This window comes from Acanthochromis polyacanthus, chromosome 3, assembly GCF_021347895.1.
Source record: "Acanthochromis polyacanthus isolate Apoly-LR-REF ecotype Palm Island chromosome 3, KAUST_Apoly_ChrSc, whole genome shotgun sequence".
In the NCBI taxonomy this organism is placed as follows: domain Eukaryota; kingdom Metazoa; phylum Chordata; class Actinopteri; family Pomacentridae; genus Acanthochromis; species Acanthochromis polyacanthus.
Genome location: NC_067115.1, coordinates 36,064,753 through 36,089,976, shown reverse-complemented (window position 1 = coordinate 36,089,976; position 25,224 = coordinate 36,064,753). Strand labels below are relative to the sequence as shown.

The window sequence follows — 25,224 nt, the reverse complement described above, 5'->3', positions numbered from 1 at the left end:
TCTAATTTAAATTTCTACATTTATTACAGTCTAACAGACACATACAAGGTTTACTCTGTAAATCTCAAATCATGTATGAAGCAAAATCTGTTGACAGCTGTCAAAATGACAAACATACAGTATACCTATGTAGTATATATTCTAGTATATGTATACCTATGTAGTATATATTCTAGTATATGTATACCTATGTAGCATATGTTCCAGTATAGTAATACTTATGGAGTATATGTTCTACTATTTGTATGCCTATGTAGCATGTCGTAGTATAGTTTCATGTGGAAAAGTGTATACAGCGAACCTGGAAATGGTGGTTCTGACACTTCACCAAGATGGAAAAGAATCTCGGAAGATCGATGACAAAATAAAAATCAACACTTTTGCTGCAGTAATCAGGAGATACAGAAACAACCACAATACCGCAGTGAGTGTTCTCTTAAAATGACTCCACAAACCAGAGATTCTTTGACAGTGTGAAGGGCAGTTTGACATAACATCAATGTAACGGACAGCTGCTGTTTGGTACAAAACCACAAGATTGAGCTTTTCACAGAAACATGAAAGAGGAGCGTGATGATGGTCAAGGTGATTATGTTCAGCTCAGACAAAGCTCGGCATTCATAGTCGTGACAGTGAAGCTCAGAGGTGGGAGTGGGACGATACGCAGCTGCATGAGTGCAGAAGGTGTTGAGACGACTTCTTTAGACGTCTGTGAATGAATCAAAACACGGAGGACATCACAGAAAAGTTTCCAAAGAAGAAAAAGTGAAAATTATGACCTGGCAAATTATGTCGCCTGACTTGAGTGCAGAAAACACCTCTGAGTCCAAACCATCAGTAGGGCGATTACTGTAAGGTGCAGTATTTAATCATATAATGTAAAAGTGATGTTAGTGTACTGTTGAACACAAACTTCTCAGCAACTCACTCTGTCTTCTGTCTGTTGTACTTGACAAACAACTAAAGAATGATACTGCAGCTCCCCCCACTGTCTCAACATAACACAGCATCAGGATCTATCCTCAGTCAACTGAATTAATCCCACTACTGACACTGGTACTATTGCCTGGACGTTTTTATTTCAATATACATCTAACAACCCTGCATGCAAATATCCTGCATGGCCATCTTAACCACTATAAATCATGTATCCATCAAGCTTTTTGCATCTTTTTTTCATAAATACATTCTCATGATCCTATTGTAATGTGGTTCCACTGCATGAGTCCAAGAAAAAGTATTTGCCCTCTTACAGACATCTTCTATTTTTGCGTATTGTTCACTCTTAATGTGTTTCAGATCGTCAAACAAATTTAAATATAAGACAAAGAAACCCAAGAAAACACAAAATGCAGTCTTTAAATGATGATTTTCTCTGTTGAAGGCTGTCCAGCGCCATCTTGCCCTGTGTGAAAAATGAATTGCCCCCTTAGCAACCAATCTGTCAAATGGATGAATTATTATATTATGTCTTAATGTTTTTAAGTTTTAATCTAAACCCTGCATACAAATATTCTGCTTCTGATTTGCTAGCAGTGCATGCTTGTGTAAATTTATCTTGACCGTGTTTCTATTTAGTGACTGAATTATTGCATCACATATTCAATTTAATTTGATTTTATATATATAGCTCTATATCACAACATATGTCATCTCATAGCGCTCAACATAGTGAAGACTTTACAAATTTTAAACGAAGAACAGAACATCCAACAGTCCAAAGTTGCCTTTGGATTCCCTATGAGGAAGCAGTCAGCAATGGTGGGAAGGACCCAAAAAAACCTTTTAATGTTGAGGAAAAAACCTCTGGCAGAACCAGGCTCAGGGAAGGTGGCCATCTGCCTCGGCCGGCTGGGGTGAGAGCGGGGATAAGGGAGGGTTTACTGGTATTTAATTGAAGAATGCTGAGCGGAACTTATTCTGAGCAGCAAGTTTTGAATTTGGAGATTGGCATATCCATTAGACCTCATTCTCACGTAAATATGTGCGTCATCTGCATATGTGAATATCAACAAAGATGCAGACTTTACCAAATCTTAGGAAAGAAACAGAAAATAGCAAAAACCGGGAACTGAAACTGTTATTGCCACTGCTAAACATTGGTTCATCAGACAGAAATGACTTTTCATGTCTGCCTCTCGAATCCAAACTGGGAGTTGTAGATGGTGTGTTTCTGAGGTGTTTAGGATCAAATACAATGGCCTCAGTTTTGTCTGAAGTTATCTGAAGAAGATTAGAGGTCATCCAGACCTTTATGTCCCCAAGTCATGTCTGGATTTTGACTAACTGACTGGTTTCAATTGGTTTTATCGATAAATATAACCGGGTGTCATCTGCATAGAAATGGATATTTATGCAGTGTTTCCTAATAATTTTGTCTAAGGGGAGCATGAACATAGTAAATAATACTGGTCCTAACACAGAACCTTGTGGAATTCTGGAAGAATCATCGTTGATGAACACAAACAAACTGGAATCTGTCAGATAATCATGATTTAAATCAGTTCAACATTGTGACACCAACAGGAATGAAAAAAATGAAACCTCTTCAGTAACATTTTCATCCCCGTTGGTCGTTCTTTCTTTATAACAGAAAAATCCTTCTCTGGTGATGAATACAAATGAAAGTCGCTTATTCAGAGGTGAGTCGTGCATCATTGTTACATCACGGTATAAAGTATCACAGGATAAAGGTTTACTCAGCCGTGGCTGTGAAATATCTCACTGTGGACGGTCGATCAGGATGGTGGCTGAAGGGCCCTCGACTCACTCAAGTCCCTCTGTCACCGTTACAAACATGCTGAAGTGTGAACCATTCAAGGCCCTGCTCACAAGCGTGTTCAGTCACTGATTGAACATTTGCTCGGGTTATTCTGAGGGTGGCAGAAAGACAAAGTTCTGGAATCGATCAGACCAACTGCACATCCCAAGAAGCAACCTGAAATCACCTGTATGGGAACATTTTGACGAGCATAGATTTTTAATAGTCAGGTGCACATATGAATAGTCATTTCTCCTGCTCATACGTGGAGACAAAACTCACAATCATTGTTGAAACTGAAGCTCTAAGCTGTGGATCAAATGAACAAAGATCAGATCGATACCATCTGCAGAGCAAGTCTTCCAGCACGGCTAAAAATTACGAGGCTTTGCAGAGTCTTTAAAGCAATAAAATGAAAAAGGTTTTAAATTGGTTCATTTTAAAATGCCTAAAATTATGCACAAGTGTAATTTAATGAAGATTATCAGCTCTCCCTTTGGTTTTTTGACTTTATAGACAAATATATTAGGGTGTCATCTGCTTAGCAATAAATATTAATGTAGTTTTTCTAATAATAATGCCAAACTGGAGTGTGTACAAAGTAAATAATATTTCTTCTGCAGTTATTGGTTAGACAATGTTGTACTTCTGCATGACTATTCTGCTTCTTTGGTGTTTTTTCTCAGCATTCTCTGCTTATTTCAGTCAGCAATGTCTTCTGGCTTGATTTTTATTCTGTTGTCCAACATTTTTTGGGTCTTCTGCAAGATGATCTGACAGCCATCTTAGCCAAAGTCGATTCTCCACCATAAATGTATCAGTCAAGCTTTTTCACGTCTTTTTTCTAATTACAAATGCTTCCATGATCCCACATTCATCCATGAACATGATTATGATGTGTTTTGACTGCATTAGTCCAAGAGTACAGAGTATTTCTCAGAATTTGTCTTTTATGACTAAAGAATATTTCTCACAGAACAAACAGGCCTTTGATCATTTGATACATTTCATTTATTACTCTCATTTTTATAATTTCTTATTTTATGTATACAGGGTGTCCCAAAAATATATACACAGTTTGGTGTTTATTAGAATTTATGTAATTTTCAACATGTAAAAGAATTTACAAACATCATTCTATTGTTTTGTCACCGCCTGTTCTCAAACTGATGTCCGTTCTGGTCCAGACACTGCCGACAACGTGAAGCGATGGAATAGCACACATCATGAAACAATTCCCTTGGTATTTGCGTGCATTCACATTCAGTGGTTGCTCTCAGTTCAGTGACTGTTGCATGTCTCATTGCACAGACTTTGTCTTTTAGGTATCCCCATAAAAAGAAGTCTAGTGATGTGAGGTTAGTTATCAGCTGTTAAAAGGTGTATACATTTTTTGGGACACCCTGTATATATGTATATTCTCTCATTTTAGTTTATTATCTAGCTAATTTTATTGTATTTCATTTATTTTATTTTAGATATTATCCAGCTTGTTTTATTTTACTTATCTAGCTTCTCTTATTTTAATTACTTATCCAGCTTATTTCATTTTAGTTTATTTCATGTATTAAACACCATAGTGTTTCCATTTTTTTTATTGATAGCTGGGGTTGTTTGCACTGTTTTGTTGCATTTTTAAAACATTTTGCAAAGCACTTTGTGTTGCACTTTTGTTTGTATGAAAAGTGCTATGTAAACAACATCTGATTGACTGATAAATCGAATAATCACCTGTGAAATGTGATTTACATATCCAAAAAAGACGCTGGTAAGTTCAGAGAAATCAAAGTGTATTTTCTTACTGAAATATTGTTGCACACAGACAACATCAAAGTGCAGATGACCTCACAAAACGCAGATGTATGTGTGCGTTTGTGTCTTTCTATGGGGGGATTCTACGCTGAGGGAAATGTCGTGATGAGGTCGTGGCCCTCTGGTGGTCTCATCCTGGCCCGAGCGTGAGTCTCGCAGTACAGCTGGCCCTCCACAAAGAAATAACCCTTCTGTTTCAGGTTGGCGTCACAGTCGGAGCACACGAAGCAGCCGGGGTGACGGTATTTGTCTCGAGCTTTCACCACCGTCCCTCTGCAGCATCAACAACACAGACGTGTCAGGAGAAACAAGAAAATGATCAGTATAAGGAGTGCTACAGCTTGACAAATAATACTGTTTCTTCCATGTTAGTTCATCACAGGTTTATGGTTTAGGTGTTTGTGCTCTGAAAAACGTACAAAGACATTGGATGGAGAAAAATCAGGAATACTTTTTGTGCTTTTTAGCAGCAATTTCACAAAATTTAGTTAAAGAGTGAGATAACACTAGGCCCTATCTGGCAAAAAGATTTGACATAAAATTATAAAATATTCACAGACTACATTTCTAATGACTGTACTACAAAATACAAAAATGGTGCCACCAGAATAACAAATAAAAACGCTACAATCAGAAGAAAGTCTAGAAAAGTTCAGATTTTTTCTGTAGTCGACTGTTTTTTCTGTCATCTTCTGAATTTTTTGTCTATATTGATGCACAGAGGGTTTACATGTGACTCACAGGTGATTTATTTTATTTTTATTCAGGTTTTTCACTGAAGATGTGCAAAGATTAAATTGACTACACACAAAATGCTAAAATTCCCTCCCCAGTATATAAAAAAGCTGATAGAATTATAGAATATTCATAGACTACATTTGTATTGCTTCATTTTACTACAAAACCCCCAAATGATGCCACCAGAATAACAAATAAAAATGCTACAGTCAGAAAAAAGTCTACAAAATACAGATTTTTCACTGATAATACACAAAAATTGAACTGACTATTCATATACAACATATTTACATCAGCTAGATGCTACTTGTAGAGAGGGGAGATAGAAGCTATAAAAATGTTTTTAAAAAAGTGAATTTTAAGCTCACATGATTTGTTTTGTTTGTTTGTTTCAGCTTACACTTAAAGCTGGTCATCAAGGAAAAGTTATTTGATGAATAATGTATTTGTTGAACTGAATTAAAAAATTTTACAGAACAAGAAAAGCATTCAAACAGCGCAGTACTCCGCCAAGGCTGCTCAGTTGTTGTATGGTTTCCGACGGCTCAAATCTTGAAAAAATTTGTGGCAGAAATCATGGCACCATAGAACCCACAAACAAAATGACCTTGCACTGAGCACAGGCGTGTGTTATGCATGTGCGCGTTATGTATGGATACTGAATCACATGACCTAAATATGTAGCGGGCAGCGGAAAATGATGGGACTTGGAAGCACCCTCACAATCTAACCAATCGTTCCTTGTATCATTTCCGATGGATAAGTCCTGATAAGTCTGCAGTGATGGATTTGTAGTAGGATTGCAATCGTGTGATCTTCAGCAGGCAGCTGACGTAGTGTTCACTTGTTGTCATGGTTACAGTGACGCTGTGCAGCTATCTCACAATGATACAGAAATCTTTAACAAACCCGTGGATCCAGACTATAAGTTGCATCACTGCCAAAATGTAATCACTTGGTCCTTTTATCATTTATCAAATCCATGATTCCGTTTTTGAGTAATGTTGCTAACAAACAGACAGACAGACAGACAAATAGACAAACTAGCGTTGATCGCCACATAACTCCGCCGAGGCTTTGTCTCCGAGTAATTATGTGTTCCATTTTTAATACTCAGACTTAAGTGTAATAAAATAACAAGTGAAAACTATAATTAACTCTCATGATATTATGCAGTCTTGTGCAAAAATATGAAACTTATATTGTCTTGTTTGAATGCCATATGTTTTGTCTCTTTTTTATTATTTCAAATAATATGATCTTACTTTCTGTCTGTATTGACACATGCAGGGTTTAACTGTGAGTCACAGGTGATTAGTTGTGTTTTTACTCACACAATGCCATTCCCACACTTGTCGCAGACAGGCAGCTTCTGCAGGTTTCCTGTGGGCGCCGTCGGTTTGGTTGTCGGTGCTTTTACTGTCCGAGTCACAATGGGACGAGAGCCTGCCCACGTGAGAAAAACAAGTCAACAACCCTGTTCGTTCTGAGCATGTAAATACAAACAAAACACTTGAGGCAGAAACACTGCAGGAAACCTAAATGACAGAACGCCATCTCTGTTAGGACACATTGTCACTGTTCAACTAATGGATCAAGCACAGAGAAGTGCTTTTGTATTCATGTTACACAACTTTAATGCTACGATACTTGAAAAATGAAGAAAACACATCAGAAGATGTCTCATAGCTTCAATCCCAGGGCGAAAGTTTTCTTCCTTTTCTGCATTTTTAAGGTAGAAATGTCCTCATTGATGTAAAGCAAAAACACATTTAATGGCATTTAATGCAGTAAACTCTCGAGCACTTTGTATTATTTTCAGATATTTATTCTCCTGTAGATCAACTTATTTATTAATATTCCTGCTGTATCGACACACACATAAACAGAAATCTTCTCTCCTCTTTTGTACCTTTTGTTTGAGCATACTAGCTTACCTTCGAGTCTGTAAATCTACTTTACACCACACAATGACAGGCTGTAATATTGGAGCAGTGATGAGCTGGACCAGTTTCTAGACAGAAATAGCAAGAAAAGCACTCAGAGAGCACAGTACTCTGCCAAGACTGCTCAGTCGTATAATTACTGACGGATGAAGTCTGTAAAAAATTCGTTGTTCACAGTAGTTATTTGTAGTAGGATCACAATCATGTGATCATCAGCAGGCAGCTGATGTAGTGTTCACTTGTTGTCATAGTTACAGTGACGCCATGCTGCTGTCTTGCAATGATACTGAAATCTTTAACAAATCCATGGACCATGGAAGTATGAATCTGTGTTTTTCAGCCTGTCATCAGTACACTGTGTGCTCGGCCAGGACAGTGACCACTTATTTAGTTCATATGTCGTCCAGTGTATGGAAAAAAAAATCTCAACATGCTAACAGTTAATTATCATGCTAATTAATTTAGAACCTTTGGACTTTATAAGCTCAAAAGTATTTAAGCAAGATTTCTGCTCATGCTCAAAACTTTAGATACATTCAAACACACATCGCACATATCTGTGCTGTGGGAGGATTTCAAGCAATCATGTCCGTCTCAGCTAAAATACAACATATTTGGTCCATAAATAATTAAAACACTGACGAAATAGAGATTATAGATTAGACAAAGAGACCTTGTTACAATGTCTGAACACAGGGGTTCCTCTGTTTACGGCATTTCTCGGCGTTTCATCGGAACTTGTTGTGTGGAACTAGTTGGTGAGCGGAGCGGATGAATACGTCGTCACGCAGCATGATACAACGACTTTGCTTACATTCACCGGTTGTACAGCACCTCGGATTGTGCTACATTTGCTAATTTGTAATTTTTAAAATGACTCACAAATGTATGAAAGTAATTGGTATTCATGACGTTTCCAAAAACCTGATCGATATTGTGATGCACAGAAGAGCTTTGTTTACATTTTTGCCGGAGATCCAACTTACGACGAAAATCGACTTACATCAGGAACGAAACTCCGACGTAAGTTGGGGACCTCTTGTAATTCTGGAAAGCAAAAACAACTTCTAGAGGTAATCTCAATAAAGTATTTGTCAGTGACTCAAAAATATAGTTTCTCCCGACACCTGTAGCTTTTACATTGTTTGATATGAGACCCACAGTGTCAAAATATTATCTAAAGACTTAGTTGTCGTCCTCTCTCCTGTAAAATCTCCTGATATGTTTGTTTGTGTCACAGTTCAACCATCAAACGAGCAAAATGTAGACTTAGCTAAAGGGTTGGAGGTTCAATCCCTGGTGGCTTCTCTGGTGTGTATAGAAGGGAAAAATATAAGTTCTGCACCTTACGAGAGAAAAAAAAAATGCATTGCAACCCTGATTTCCAGACCTAATCACTCCAAAATTAAATTTTTCCATGGTATACACAAGTGGAATTGCATCGTCAGGAAAAGAAGCCGAGCGCACCATCGCTGTCAATGAACTCCTGCAGGGCTTTAAAGGAACCGGACTGCCGAGGCTCCTGAGGCTCCTCCTGGTCTTTCTGTAGCATCCGGTAAACGTCCGAATCCTCGATGTTGATCAGAGATCTGGGGCTGAGGATTCAGACACAAAGATTTAGAAACAAAAACACAAATGCACCTTGGTCTAACTGTGATACTGCACTGCTCTGGTCTTTTGGCTGGCTGAAGATTGTGTAGAGCTGGTGTAATAAATGTGGGATGAGAAGAAAGCAGTTATAGAGGATATCAGGTTGATTAACGGCCAGTTTTAGCCGACGATGATTATACAGTGTGACCTTTTCAGTGTAGTAACAGTGGTTGTAAATGGTTGTGAATACATTGCAGTGTTGATGTAAATGAATTCAGGACTGCTGTAAGCTGAGGGGATATTCTTCCCTGTCTGCAGGGGAAACATATTCTCAGCATGACACACCGTGTATCAGATATCCTGATGAAATCCATATGAGCTCATGTGAAGGCTGCAGGCTGTGATATCGTAGATCTGACTGACTGACTGAAGGATTTAGGAGGTGAGTCAAGCAAAGAGCAGGTGGACTACAGTGAATGGAACAACTGCAGAGTTAGTTGGGCTTCGTTATCAACCAGAAAACACAACTTAGGTGGAGGAAAAATGGACGCTTTGGAAGATCAGTAGGGGAAATACAGAGTTCAGGCTTCAGGGGGCGCCACAGGAGAGGCAATTTAATGCAGAAATAGTTAATTCTTTAATGAAATATTTTAAATTCAGTGCCGATTTTCAAGAGATTTGAACTATATATATGTTTTTTCAAGGTAGAAAATCTGATTCAATAGATGTGAGCTCATAAAACTAGCTGCATTGAGTTAAATGAACCTGAAAAAACATGTTCAATAATTGCAAAATATTGCGCTCAACCAACTGTTTGGTCACAGTCTGTACAGTGGACTTACTTTCCTTTCATAGTTTCTCAATCTAAAGAGTATGTCGTAGATTTAGCACGGAAAAAGGATTTTATAGTAGGTACAAAGACAATCTGTGCGGTTTGTCCAAGTGACTGAATTTTATTATAAGTATGAACAAGTATGAAAGTCAAGTATCGAGTTCAGAAATAACGGTTAACTACTTATATATTAACCTTAAACAGACAATAGAGATGAGTTGGTTCAATTCAAAGTACAGATGAGTTTGCAATAAGAAGTTTTAAATGGTGTTGATGAGAAGTCATTAAAAACACCAATAATGATGGTTTATGCACAATTTAAAACAAATATACTGAGGCAGTTGGACTGTGTATTGCAGCATGACACCTCAGTCATTCCAGTAAAAATACTATACAGTGCTGTAAAAAGGTATTTACCCCCAAGGACCAACATTTCTCCATGAGCGTCCACATCTAATCCATGAGGTCACAAAAGAGCCCAGAGAATATCTAAAGATCTGGAGACCTCACTGGCCTCAGTTAAGGTCCATCTACATGATTCCACAATAAGGAAGACTCTGGGAGAAAATGGATCCATGGGAGAGTCACAAGGATCAAACCACTACTGACCAAAAAGAACATAAAGGCTTGTCTGGCGTTTACAAAAACAAAATTAAAAAAAAAAAAACCTAGATGAGCTCCAAGACTTCTGGGATAACATCCTGTGGATTGGTGAGTCAAAGGTGGAAGTTTCTGGAAGACGTGGATCTGTTACATCTGGTCTAAAGCTAATACTGCATTTCACAAGAAGAACATGATACCAGCAGTGAAACATGGTGGTGGTAGTGTGATGGCTTGAGCATCTGGACGACTTGTCATCACTGATGGAGCCATGAATTCTGCTCTCTATCAGAAAATCCTCCTGGAGAATATCCACCATCAGTTCATGACCTTAAAGCTCAACACAAATAGTTTATGCAGCAAAACAAAGACCCAAAGACCACAAACAAGTCCACCTCTGAGTTGTTGCTGCCAAGAGACCAACCAGTTATTATGTTCAGGGGGGCAGTTACTTTTTCACAGGGGTGATGCAGGTTTTAATAAATCTTCAACTAATCATAATTTAAAAACTACAGTCTGTGCTTCATGGGTTATCTCTGTCTAATATTCAATAAATATCAATATTAGTTTAATGGTGGGCTGCGCAGTGGTATAGTGGTTAGCACTTTCGCCTTGCAGCAAGAAGATCCCTGGTTCAAATCCCGGGGTGGGCCTGGGATCTTTCTGCATGGAGTTGCATGTTCTCCCTGTGCATGCGTGGGTTTTCTCTGGGTACTCCGGCTTCCTCCCACAGTCCAAAAATATGCTGAGGTTAATTGGTTACTCTAAATTGCCCGTAGGTGTGAATGTGAGTGTGATTGTTTGTCTGTATATGTAGCCCTGCGACAGACTGGCGACCTGTTCAGGGTGTCCCCTGCCTTCAGCTGGGATAGGCTCCAGCACCCCCCGCAACCCTCGTGAGGATGAAGCGGTGTATAGAGGATAGATGGATGGATGGATAGTTTAATGGTCTGGAACATTTACAGCGCCCCTAATAATTGGCACCCCTGGTTAAGATGTGTTGAAAACCTTAAAATAAATCCAGTTTTTATTGTAGAAGCATACTCTCACACTGAAAATTGTTTAAAAAATGTATTATAGGAGAAGATTAGGTGCTGTTTTATTGGCAAAAGGAGGTTGTACAAAATATTAACATCAGTGGTGCTAATAATTGTGGCACACATGATTTGATGTAAAAGAATTATTTCTTAATGTGTGATTTTTTTTCCCCACTGAATAAATGCACTTGAATTAAAGGTTGCGTTTTCCTATTTTTTTTCATCGTGGTACTATATTATTCAGAAAAAAATGAATTTAATCAGAAGCTAAAGAACACATCTTAACCGCGGGTGTCAGTAATTATAAAGGGCACTGTAAGTGTGAGAAAATGCAAAAATAGAAGATTTCTGCAATACTTTCTCACAGCACTGTATGTAGCTGTTTGAGACTTTAATAAACCTGCTCTTTACTCTCTAAACACACTAACACATCTATCCCTGTAGCTATACTACAGGACTTTTAAAGAAACTAAATGCTATGACTAGCTGCCGCGATCACCTGTCAGGCTTGTGGTGGACCAGGCCTCGCATCTGGCCCTCCATAGCGTCCTGGATGTTGCCTGAGGAGTAGAGGCCGATGGGAGTGTTGTAGGAAGTACTGACCACCTGCCGCTTGTCATCGATGTTGGCTGCTGCAACGAATGGCTGAGCTTTCCGGTTGTGAGCAGCGCCTATCGGTTTATACTCCTGTAGGGAGAAGATTGAGATCAAACAATGAGGAGCTAAATGGTTGCTATGCTAATGATAAACGTGAATCTGTTTCTCGTACAGTTTCACGAACCTGCTGCTCTGCCTGCAGGTTCATTTTATATGGTTGAGCTCTGCCGTCCTCCACCACACGTGGAGACCACAGTCTGGATTCATTCCTGGGAATCAAACACAGATACTGGTCAGAAGGGCACAGCGAAGACTGTTAGATGTGTGTATACGAGTCTATATTTCCAACCATAAAGCATCAAAACTGAGGTTTAGAGTTCAGTTTGAACTCATGTTGGCCTTTCCTTGGAATGCTGTATGTCTCACATGTCCTCATAACTTCTTATGCTACTACTTTCTAGTGTTTTCCTGCACAATACTGCAGATTTAGGAACAAAAATGGAGCAAAGAAGCTTCACAAACACTTTAATGATTCAAAGACTAATGCATTGAGTTTCCCTGTAATGTTCAGGGGTTTTGCTGTTTGTGTTTCTGCACCTTTCAACAGTGAGGCAGAGCTGATAAGTAGATTCCTTTATCTTGTTCTGGGCTTCACAGTGCAGCATGTCCATGGCTGGAACTCCCTCGATGGCCAGGATGACGTCTCCGGCACATAAGTTGGCGAGAGCCGCCTTACTGCCAGGGGTGATCTGGATGGAGGGGTAAATAAGGGAAACAAAGGACAGCAGATAAGGACAGTGTCGTATGTAGTGATGAAAATATGTGACAAAACAAAGGACAAACGTATGATGACAGGTTGTGTTTCCTAGAAGTCAACGTGCAACGTCCGAGTGGTCACTGCCATCATAATTAAATACCACATAGAGAAATCTCTTCAACAATAACCCCAGTATAGTTTCAGAGCTATTATACCACCAGGTTGACAGATATTTGGAGGCTAATGGTGGTTAACTGTCACATTAATGCACATTTAAGCAACAGTTATCTTTGTTTAAATTTTCCTGCTGTTATATCACTTCACTAAATGATAAAATAATATTTCTGTAATTAACTGAAAAATCACTCTATCAATACCTGTCATTTATTTTAAATTTCAGGCACAATTAGAGGTGTAAAGCCTGAAGTTGAGTCAGAAAAGGGACAGTAGAAGGTTGAAACTACTTGAATTAGTACATCAGATGAGGTGGCAAACATTCCACAAGCTATAAAATAAAATAAATTAAAATAAGAAAGCCTGTAATAAATCCCTCAAATAATCGCAATTAATATACGAAAGAAGGGTTAGTTAAAAGAATATACTTGAGGAAATATTGCTAGTAGTTAAAATTATATAAAACGAAAAATAAATAAAAACAAGTCAAAAATGTAATAAAACCTTTGAGTTAATTCCAGATGCTGGCAGTCATTGATGGAATGCCTAAAAGTTAAACATCTACATGTATAAAAAATATCTGTATATCTAAACATTATATCTCTATAAATCTAAATACTTAAATATTAATATATCTATACATCGAGATATCCATGTATGTAAATATCTATATAGCAATATATCTAAATAGCTCTGTATTTAAATATTTATACATCTCTATATCTAAATATCTCTATACATATATCTATACAACTATGTAACTAATATATCGAAATATCTCTATATCTCTAAATATCTGTATATCTAAATATTGGTACATCTAAATATCCATATATCTTTTTATATCTATGGATCTACATGTATTTCTCAATATCTATGTATCTATAGTATAGATGTAGATATAGATATATATATTTCTTTATATATCTATGTCAATATAGCTGTTATTTACTTTCAAATTTTAAATTTCGAGACAGTAAAATTGGTGATAAGCATAAAAAGAAACGTCACTGTGTTCCAAAACCTTGTCAAGTGTCGGTTATCTACACAGTCTGAGGTTAAGTTTGGCCTCATGGTTCTGCAGCTGTTACTGACTAGATCTGTGGATGTTTTTCCAGGTGGAATGTCAGAAAATAGCTAAGAGATGAAGCGCTAAACTTAGAGGAAGACAGGAACATATCGGTTACACTGATTGCACTTAAAATCGACTTGGATAATCGTCTCTCCACCTTTAAACTTATGTCTGAGTGTCTTAAGGGAATTAAAGAAAGATCAATTCAAATAAAGTTTCCTTCCACAGAAAATAGTTGTCGTTTAAAATATTTTGTTATTTTGCATTACAATAAGCCAAATTAAATAAAGAGTAATGACTGTGAATGTGGCTGTCCGGTAAACAAAAATCTCTGCCTTTTGCATTCTGCCCCTCCATAAATCCCAGTCAACAGTCCATGCAGTCCTGTGAGAAGTCTGTTCTCCATCACTGGCACCTCTTCTCCTAACACAGAGCTCAGGGCTTCAGCCTCTTGTTTATTCTACCCAGCTGGGATCACAGCTTTCCTTTCTCCGAGTCTCACCTGGCCTAAATTCTCCTGCAAAACGCACAAACACAGACTAAGACGTCCAACTATTCAGGAATGATTTGTGACCTAAATCTATTATTTCTACAGAACGTTGTGGAACAGGAGAGGGAGGATCCCCACTGCAGGAATACAGTGCATTCCCCCGGTGTGGAGACTACATGTCTCTTGTCGTGGAGATCAAGTAAACAGCAGTCGCTTCTTTCTAAGTGACAGCATCCAGATGTCTTCTCTTCATGACCTCAGCTCCGCCAGATTGCGTTACTAGACTCAGGAAACGAAGCTACACTGGGAAGTTACGCCGAGAGTAAAATTAGCTCATCTGCCTATAAATAACCGGTGGATGGAATCGCTGAGGGGATGTCTCATGCTGTCAAAAAGGGGGAGCAGTAATTTTCAGAGCTTCTGTCTGACTGTATATTTTACTGCTCTGATGTCTGAGCCGCAGCTTTTTATTGGATCCACATAGCTCAGCTGTCATGTCCAGCACTCGTCTTTGTTTAAATTACAAGCACCTCTCCTTTACTTCTTTCACTCTGTCTGGTTTCTCTCTTCATGTCTTCTGTCTTTAATATTCAACGTAAGAAAGAATAAATTGTAGTGGTATAAAAAGAGGAATTCAGCTGAAGCAATAGACTTCTGGAAAGGGAAATAAATCTGCCATTTCCAAGATGCTTGTTCCACACTCCGGGTAGATTTTCAGCTCCACTCGTTGATATTTTTAGATTTACAATGGATCGAATCACTACAAGTAAAGTTAGAAGGGTCACAGAATCATCATTCAGCTCTGACACAGAATTCTAACATCATCTAATTACTTATTATTACTTTGGATTTAACTTTATTGACTTCCTATTGGTCCACTTTCATTTCAAAGAAGCTCAGCTAAACCCTCAGTAGTCTTTACCTGAACAAATGGCAGACAAGGGTAGCAACTTGGTGAAACTATTGAAGCATTTAGCTGCGAAATAGCCAGAATTCTTTTTGGATGTTTGAGAGAAATACAAATGTGAAGGTCTCAAATTGTCCCCCTTTTCTGAAAATTGTGTTCTTTGATTTTTCAGCTCAAAATAATGCAGAAATTCTTCATTTCACCATAACTGTCGAATGCTTGGTACAGTGCAAATGACTCGGTTGTGGAAAATATGGAAAATATGGAAAAACACATAAATGATAACAGCTATATTGGGAATCCGGCCATATTAAATGCAGTATATTTGATCACAGAGACCTCCCAGTCCTCTTTTATTGGTTTCAAATCATCCCTGAAAGTGTCTCGAGCTAACATTAGTCACATTAGCTGCTGATGTGCTAATACTTAAGACTTTCCCTGTTGTTGAAAGGACACTGCCATCACTAACAAGAAAAGCACTCGGCGAGTGCATTACTCTGCCAAGGCTGCTCTGGATCTTTAGGATGCCGAATTGCATTACATACATTTGTAGTGGGCGGCGAGAATTGATGGGGCTCGGAAACAGCCCCAAATTTAATCAATCCTTCCTTGTATGATTTCTGATGGATAAGTCCCGATAAGTCCGCAGCAGTCGATTTGTAGTAGGATGACAATCATGTGATCATCAGCAGGCGTAGTGTTCACCTAGTTACAATGATGCCATGTCACCATCCAATCCAACTGTCGACCAAAGTGTTGTACATGCTATTTGCAATGATACAGAAACCTTTAACAAATCTGTGGATCCAGATTTTAAGCTGCATCACTGACAAAATCTAATCAGTTGGTCCTTGTGTCATTTCTGACCTTCCCTGAAAATTTCATCCAAATCTGTTATTCCATTTGTGAAGAATGTTGCTGGCAGACAGACAGACCAAATGCACTTTGTGAAACTGGATTGTTTTATATCTGATTTTATTGCTCTCTATTTGTTTATTCTGCTGTTTGTATTTTAATATGATGTATACTATTTTATTGATGTTTCTATTGCACTTGAGTCACTGATCGAGAAACAAAATGTCGTTCTCCTGCGTATGAAAATGCACAGTGACAGTAAAATCTTTGACCTCTTTGACCTTTGACAGACAAACAGACTAACAGATGGACAAACACACTGCAATCGTCACATAAATCCACTGCATTTCTTGGCAGTGTAAGAAAAGAAGTAAATCTTCAGCTCCTCTGATGTTGAGGGTGCAATGAAGACTCTTACGTTCACTCTTTGGTAACATTTGGTGAGATTTGTTAGAGTTAGCAGAAGCACTGTAGCTCTAGATAGTAAATAAACCTGGTGGACTGTGACGCAGCTGGACATATGTCGAGTGGTCTAACCCACAAAGAAATCTGAACTGAGTTTTATATAATTTCTGTAATATTTTATGGTCTAGATTTTAGTGGCAAAGTGGTCTAACCCACAGCCCAAATGTAGCGTTACAGTTGTGCTTTGGATGTTAGACCATTCTTGAAAACACAAAAATTTGAACTCGTTTTTCTCAAAAACTAGACAAACTGGGTTAGACCACTCTGCTTCCAAACCCTTCTAATATGCACACGTTGTTGTGTTTTCAGCTCGTTGTGTGCCGACAAAATGGGAAAATGAATCTGAAAGACCTGGACGAGATTAGAAATTGATGTAGCAGAAGCAACATGATCGTGTTCATGGATATTAAATGTGATGCTTCAAGTTAGCAGCATAAATTTCTAAGTATAAATGTCCAATCTTAAAGCTTAAGCGAAGATAATGACATGACAGGCGTCTCAACTTGACAAAGCTTCTGCAGTGACGTGCACAACTGTTCTCATTTTCATTTCAGAACTGTTCATAAAGAGAACACAGATGTCGGTGTGTACTACAGAGTGTCTCTTTAAGGCTGCAGCCCGCTGAAGAAAAAGATGATTATCATTCTTGTTTACTTTCACCGACCAGCTGGGAACACCGGCGGCTCAGAGGAGGATGTTCCTGACCAAAAATGGAAGTGAAGGGAAGGGAGACTCTGGATCCAACTTGTGTCTGAGCGAAGCTCGTCGGTTCACTGAAGAAACTATCCCTTTAGTTTGTCACATGTCAGAGCTTTAAACAGTCCTTTCTTTTTGTTTAACTGCTCACATATCGGCTACCCTCCATCCCAATCTTCTCTAATCACTCTTCTCATATGTGTCCGCTAACACAACAGGTGTGAGGTTACTGGACAGAGTTAGCAGTTTGCTAACTGTGTAACTTTTCGTCAGTAGTTTTGTGAGGTCTTTCCCTAAATATAGACGCAGGATTACTGAACTCCTCCCATCTGACCCGGCGTGACTCTGGGGATTCAGCCCACAAACGAGTCTAAACACTGATGGAGACGCCACTGTTCTTGTTCAGAATGTGTTGTAGCGCTACGAAAAGTAAAATAAATCATAAAACACTGCAGTGTGGCCGTATGTTACAACAGCATAGAGAAAAATGCATGAAAAAAGCTGCTGTTGTTATGAAGTTTAATGATGCTTTGTGGTTTAGGTGCAGTATTTGTATGTTTCTTTGGTGTTTTCTTCAGTTTTTCTGGCATTTGGTCCATTAGGTGACTGTGTTTTTTGCTGAAGCAATAATGTGACATTTTGGGATAAACTATTTACTTTTAGCTTGGATGGGAAATGTCTCTCTGTTTAATATAAAGGCTTGTGAGCTAGCATAGCTTAGCACCAAAATCTGAAACAGAAACAGATATTCTGAGTCTTTCCAAGGGCAGAAAAAGTCAGAAAACCTGCGCTTTTAAAGCTCATTAAGTTGCTAAATACATAATCATACTATTCGCCAGTGTGGATATGGTATAGAATGATCTGACTAAACCTCTTTATTATTCTGCTATAGAAAAAACACTGAAAATAATAGCTGCTTCCTGTTCACTGTATTTATTTTCTCAGATAACGAGCATATTTCTCAAAATCTGTAGTGAACTGTCCCTCAAAATTAGGGTCATTCCAGAATTGGAGGACATTTGGCCCTCAAAAGTTTTTGAAAAACTAAACCGTCTCTTTTACAATTTTCTGCTACATATTCATCAGTAACAGGCAATACACTATCAAAGGCTTGATAGCTCAGCTTACACATCAATGGTACCAATTTAATTACATGTTTTATTTGTTGTTTGCTAACCCTACTCTAATCACATTAACAGGGTTGCTAATCCATGCTAATGTTAGCTTTTTCTCAGGAGTAGAAGCTAGATATTTAGCTAGCTGTTACAAGAGGACTAATTTACTGATGGAAAAAATAAAGAAAGAAGTAAAAAGAATTAGTCTTATCCTGATAATATGCAACACAGGTTGCATGAGGAAGAGTGAGACATTCAATAAATGACAATGTTATGAAAATATGAAAAATAGAAGAGAGGACATAGCGTTGCTCTTTTGGAAAACTGCTTGATGATGCTAAGTCCAGCTTTTCATGTGATTCACTGTTTTTTTCTTCTATCAGCTGAAAAGGTTATGCTAACAGGGTTGTTGTGGGACACACGTTCAGTGCGGAATTATTGTTATTTAAACTGTTATCTTGATTTTAAAAATCCCACAATTACAACAATTACAAGAGACATCAATAAAAAAACACTCAAAAAGGAGGTTTAAATTTCATTTGAACTGTTTTATTTGAGATTCAGTTTAGTCATCAGGGGGTGGGACAAGAGAAAAATGGTATTTTAGGGGGAATTCCAGACCTATTTGGTATTTTTTTAGATTTGGTCTCAGGACAGCTACATCTACACAACAACTGCATGTTTTGGTATTTTGTACATGGATTATTTGAAATTTGATGGGCAGGACGTCAAATGTCCTCCAATTCTGAATGACCCGTTAACATTCTTATTCTCGTCCAGGGTTGTTTGGTTGCACTGTGCATCAACAGGAAATACCCTATTTGTTGCAGGAAATCATCATTTTCCTTCCAAATGACGATAAATATAACTTCCACACAGTCTGCCCTTTTCTTTTTAACCTCTCATCCATCCAGAGGATTCATTATCTAATCCTATAAAGGTACCTGCACGTCATCACTCACCTCTAAGATCTGCCTGTGATGCTGTAAGTCGAGTCAAAGTTGAGGTTTACCGTCTCCCCAACAGCTGCACTGTCATAATGGACACAACGCTCCAATCAATGACAAACCTATTCTCCTCTGTGTTTACTCAGCTGCCAGCGTGAACATCCCATAAACTATGGAGGTTTATGCATGTCCCTGAAGGATTCTACATTTCCTTTTTCTCTGTTCCACTAGATTTCATGTCTCTCATCAGGTTTTAGCTGGAAATCGTCCACACATTCTGCAGAATTAATGTGCATTTCTTTTAGGAATATTTTCCGTGCTGCTAAATTCTTCTTTCAGATGTGTGTGTGTGTGTGTGTGTGTGTGTGTGTGTGTGTGTGTCAGGGCACAATGTAAGCTGCTATTTGTATCTAAGCCTCTTGCATTTACTGTGGCACAGGTGCAGGCTCCAGAATGTTTCTACAATGAAGCCTCCTGGAAACACGATGTTGACACTAAAGCAAACCTGGACCACCAGAGGACGAACACACATTCAGATTTACCTTTTGGATATTACAGAAGATTAATTGCCAAATGACTGTAAAATGACAGCCAGTTTGCCCAAAACAAGTTGGATAACAGCTATGTAATAAATCTGGATAAACTGACTGCTACCACTTTTCTTCTGTCCTTATAATGGAGACATCAGACGGTTCACTCACCCTGGAGATGGTCAGCGGCTGGTTGAAGTCCTTCCCTCCTGTCAGGCGAAACCCCCAGGGGGCCGGCCCGTCCAGCACCACATTCAGCGGCATGACCCTTTAATGCCGTCCTGACAACAGCACACACAGTGGAGTGCACGCTGCCGGCCGGGATCACAGCTTAAAGAGCAGAGGGACATCAAAGTGATGGAGATTTTGAACCATGCGAGGGGGTTGGAGGGGGGTGTGGGGTGGGAGGAGGAGAGTGGAGAGACCACACCCACTGGTGAGGTAATTGGTCAGATTTTGGGAACTGACTCAGTGTGAACCACCAGCACTTGCTCACCCTAACTTTCTTTCAGCACTTCAAATGGAATCCAGCGTTGCAGATCAAGCACCGTTTCCCAGTTTCAGTCTCTGCTCACCTACTTGTAGTGAAGATGTGAAGCAGCCTCTGTCAGAATCCAGCCCCCTCCCTGAACGCTTCTCATCCCCGGGCCTCCTCCTGCTCCAGTTGACAGGTCCTACTGCTCCTGTCCTTATTTGGTCTGCAGGCGAAGCTCCTCTCTGAGGCCCTGAACGTCTCACAGCCACATTCCAGCCGCTATTGATCTGGAGGACACCCAGAACTCGCAGTCCTGAGCTTCACAATAATCCACTTACACTCAATTTTTGGTCGTTAAAATCAGTCATTTTTTCATGTCTAAAAATACTTGCGCCTGCTCTTTCCTTCTCAGACTTTCATTGGAGGCAGCTCAGGATTTGTTCTCCTGCTTGCTACGAACCGCCCATGTCTGTATAGTATCAGAAATGATGATAAACACCAGAATATGTGGAAATATTCAGAGTTACACACCCTGGAACTACATAGAAGTGAGGCAGAATGTTTTGCTTTTAAATTTCAACTTGGAAATAGACTCATGACATTCTCAGGGATGGAAAACATATTTGAGCTCAAATAGAAACTAAAACCAAACACATTTTCACATCCAGTTGTCACAATCTGAAGCCAAACTGTGCGCAGTGATAGGCCTCCACTCTGAGCTGGGCATGTTTTCATTATTTCTGTCACCACTCGTACGGAGCCTTGAAAATCCTTTTCCAATGTACTGTATTCAATGTCTCTCTTTGGTTACCACGAGAAATTAATTCACCAACAAACAAAGGAAGCACTCATAGTCCAGCTTTCCTCTCTCGAGTGGAATCAGACTGCAGAGTGTGAATGGTTTGCTTTAATTAACTGGACATACTTATGCTTTTTTCCCCCTCTTTTGTCTCTGTAACTCACACCTGTTACAAAAAGCACACACACACTGTAAGGTGCATTACCATAGAATTGTAATATCTTCCATCCTGTGTTTGTTTATCTTACTAACTGCGCAAAAGAGACAAATATAAAACGCAAAATTCAGAATTCTCTGAGTTTTAAACTACATAGATGTTGTACCTTTGTCAATGAAGTGACATTCATGTGTTGAATGTTTTCAGCTACAGTCCCTGGAAGCACACAGGGGTGGGTTGACGGTCTGTGTGTTTTATTATTTTTTCCAGCATTTTTGAGTCTTATAACTTCACAAGCACAAGAGAGAGACTCGTTTCAGGAATGAAAAACATATTTTAGCTCTATTAAAAATTAAAACCAAATCAATTTCACGTCTACTCCGGGAGTCACAATCTAAAGTCAAAACCTTGTTTTACTGAACACAGTGCGATATATTTTCCACAACTTTGATCATCAGTTCTGCAAATTATCAGTTTGAATCACAAAACTGCACCAAAGAGCCATAAAAAAGCAGCGGTACTCTGGATGTGGTTTTGTTTCCCAGTGTCATGGGATGAGGAATTAATACGTCATCTGGTAATAATATATAAATAACCGAAGAGTCGTGCATGGAAAATTGTACAATTGTTCTGTTTTTAAATAATAAATTTAACAATAGAGGGAATAATTAACCAGACTTTGTGTCAGGAAACTCCTAAGAGAATAATTCCTTTCGTGCAGTTTGCTTTTTTTTTTTTAGTCATGGAGACATTCACAGTCATATAAAATGTCACTGCTTTTGTTTGACTGTTTAAATAATAAGTTATGTTTTACATCTTAAAAACACACTTGAAAGCTCACTCCAAAAGCACTTTTTAAAGTTTCCTCCACTGAATTATCAGACAACAAACACATCCAGGGTAACAATGATTTTTTTTCTGTGACACTGATGCAGGTTGTAGCTTCAAACTGATCATTTGTTTGACACTGATGCTCAAAGTTGTAGAAAATATTGCATTGAAAAAAAGAAACAAGGTTTTGGTTTTAGATTGTGGCATCCGGAGTGGATGTAAAATTGACTTGACTTTAGTTTTCAGTTGAGCTCAAATATGAGTTTCATTCCTGGGTCATTCCAGGTGAAATGACCAGATATTCCTTGGGGGTGTTGCCGCACTGTTTTCAAATTAGTCCTAAATTTGCATGCCATTAGATCGTCACAAAAGTACTTTCTATGCAAAATTGTAGGCCTGTAGCTCAAATAGTTTCTGAGTTGTGGGGGTCTGAAATTTTCAGAATTTGGGCTATAAAAAGCCTCGCCAGCGTTTTTTGCATCTTTAAGTGGTTATTTCTCAGCCTCTAGACATACCAGAGAGCTGTGAGTTGGTAAACAAGGCCTCTGCATGTAACTAGTGCCCCACAAACATCCCCAGGTGTTTCCCTACATTCTGCAGGCCATGGGGGCTTGCTAAAAATGCTAAAAAATATATTAAGAGATACCTACTCACGAGAGAGGTTTGGGACCTTAAAAGTACTAGCAATACTGCACAGAAATGTTCCAACACCCCTGGGTTCCATTCTACACAAACTTGTGTGATAACTTAGCAAACTGGAGCTTTCTAGGTACCTCAGCTTGGAAAATATGAGCTCCCAAAGTTGGATGAGATTTTTAATTGGCTATTTTTGGTGGCAAAAACCTCAATGTGGGACAGGTACCAGAGACCCCAAATTTTTCTACAAGACAGTTCCATCTGTCTTCTATCACTGTACAAAAAAGCAGCAGGGTTATATTTGTAGTTACTGAGATATTCTTACTCAAAATGGCATGGGTAATGTCAAAATCGTTTTTTGCTTTAACCCGTTTAATCCCACTGGCAACAACTGTTGCCGCTCGTTTTCTTTTAATTTGTATTCTCTAAAAGTGTTGTTTTGGCTTTGGACAGCTAATGCAAGTTTTAAAATCAAAGAAAAGGTTGTCTCCTATAAATTGCATCAATGTCGTGTAACTAGTGTGAATGGTCACATGACTAGGCCTCTTTACTTCCTGCACCCACCCATTTTTCAGGGAAAATTTTGGGATTAAACGGGGAAAATTTGGGGATTAAACGGGTAAAATTGGGATACAAATATTAGTAGTCATTCCAATGGTAATATTATGTATGTTTTGTTCTTTTTGAAATGTTAGTTGTTAAAGGCGACAACCTTCAAAAAGTGTAATGGTATAACTTAGGTATACCTAAGTTATAACTTAGGTATAGGTTCTTTTGCTTGTAACATGACATTGTACAATTAAATTTAACCTGTTTAATCCCACTGCACTGATACTGTAAAATTCAACATTATTGTTGTTATTTTTAAATTAATCAACCATGAACTACTACAGAGCTCCCTGAATTCAAGTTAGTACCTGTAATTTGTATGTGTATGTTATAATTACATGTATGCATTGCAAATGGGTGTCAACATGTCATTACACTTTTTGAATGTAGTCACCTTTAACAACTTACATTTAAAAAACAAAACAAAACATGCATAATACTACCATTGGAGTGATTACTAATACTTGTATCCCAATTTAAAGTACTGAAAAGCAAAACAGTGTAACGCCCTTTTTGTGTAACAAGGTCTAGTTTAGAGCCATACCTGCAGATATCATGACATGTTGACACCCATTTGCAATTTTAATGGTACAATGTCATGTTACAAGCAAAAGAACCTATACCTAAGTTATAACTTAGCTATACCTAAGTTATACCATTATACTTTTTGAAGGTAGTCACCTTGAACAACTAACATTTCAAAAAGAACAAAACATACATAATATTACCATTGGAGTGACCACTAATACTTGTATCCCAATTTAAAGCAAAAAATGATTTTGACATTATCCATGCCATTTTGAGTAAGAATATCTCAGGAACTACAAATATAACCTTGCTGCTTTTTTGTACAGTGATAGAAGACAGATGGAACTGTCTTGTAGAAAAATTTGGGGTCTCTGGTACCTGTCCTCACTGGAATGAGGTTTTTGCCACCAAAAATAGCCAATTTAAAATCTCGTCCAACTTTGGGAGCTCATATTTTCCAAGCTGAGGTACCTAGAAAGCTCCAGTTTGCTAAGTTATCACACAAGTTTGTGTAGAATGGAACCCAGGGGTGTTAGAACACTTCTGTGCAGTATTTCTAGTACTTTTAAGTTCCCAAACCTCACTCGTGAGTAGATATCTCTTAATTTCTTTTTAGCATTTTTAGCAAGCCCCCATGGCCTGCAGAGTGTAGGGAAACACCTGGGGATGTTTGTGGGGCACTAGCTACATGCAGAGGCCTTGTTTACCAACTCACAGCTCTCTGGTATGTCTAGAGGCTGAGAAATAACCACTTAAAGATGCAAAAAACGCTGGCGAGGCTTTTTATAGCCCAAATTCTGAAAATTTCAGACCCCCACAACTCAAACTGTTTGAGCTACAGGCCTACAATTTTGCATAGAAAGTACTTTTGTGACTATCCAATGGAATGCAAATTTAGGACTAATTTGAAGATGGTGCGGCAACCACCATCTGGTGAAACCACACAGAATGACCCTCCTGAAAACATGTCTGTCTGCTGTACTCATGCAGATTAAAAAGCATAAATCTCAACCCTCCTCTGTCCTTCAAGGGCCTGTAACTCGGAAAGTATTCGGAGTGTGACGGTAAAACTTTGCAGAATTTCAATAAATATATTCAAGCTATTGAACAAAACTCTGCTGATTCTGACAAGTCAAGCAGGAGACGTTAAATGATTTTTCATGGACTGACTTTGTTGCATTTGACTGCACATTACTGCCACCAACTGTTAAAATGTGACATTTTATAAAACAGAAATACGTGCGTGTATATTTTACACCTCAAGATCA

At 38.5% G+C, this 25,224-nt stretch overlaps 1 protein-coding gene across 3 annotated transcripts; it reads right to left on the bottom strand.

Annotated features, from left to right (window-relative positions):
* On the bottom strand, positions 1 to 22,383 carry LOC110963304 (PDZ and LIM domain protein 3). 3 transcript variants are annotated; one of them, XR_007941043.1, is made up of 8 exons: positions 20,093 to 22,372; positions 12,511 to 12,662; positions 12,098 to 12,182; positions 11,816 to 12,003; positions 8,725 to 8,852; positions 6,646 to 6,757; positions 188 to 4,846; positions 1 to 156 (listed from the first exon to the last, which is right to left on the bottom strand). XR_007941043.1 is itself a non-coding variant. In XM_022211611.2 (7 exons), the coding sequence occupies exons 1-7, from the start codon at positions 20,183 to 20,185 to the stop codon at positions 4,657 to 4,659; spliced, it is 948 nt and encodes a 315-aa protein (XP_022067303.1). In that variant the 5' UTR covers positions 20,186 to 22,372; the 3' UTR covers positions 1 to 4,656. The 3 variants fall into 3 exon arrangements, 1 of the variants encoding a protein (XP_022067303.1); XR_007941044.1 differs by lacking the exons at positions 1 to 156; positions 188 to 4,846 and adding exons at positions 7,249 to 7,325; positions 8,261 to 8,565 and having other exon boundaries at positions 20,093 to 22,383; XM_022211611.2 differs by having other exon boundaries at positions 1 to 4,846.
* Positions 22,384 to 25,224: the final 2,841 nt, after the last annotated feature.

What these genes read in the sequence shown, in the direction of transcription:
- LOC110963304 (XM_022211611.2), bottom strand. Translation starts at nt 20,185, where the DNA reads ATGCCGCTGAATGTGGTGCTGGACGGGCCGGCCCCCTGGGGGTTTCGC. An exon ending in CTCTGCCTCACTGTTGAAAG is followed by an intron (nt 12,183 to 12,510) that starts GTGCAGAAACAC and finishes TTTGATTCCCAG; the next exon opens with GAATGAATCCAGACTGTGGT. An exon ending in AAGTGTGGGAATGGCATTGT is followed by an intron (nt 4,847 to 6,645) that starts GTGAGTAAAAAC and finishes TTGATGCTGCAG; the next exon opens with AGGGACGGTGGTGAAAGCTC.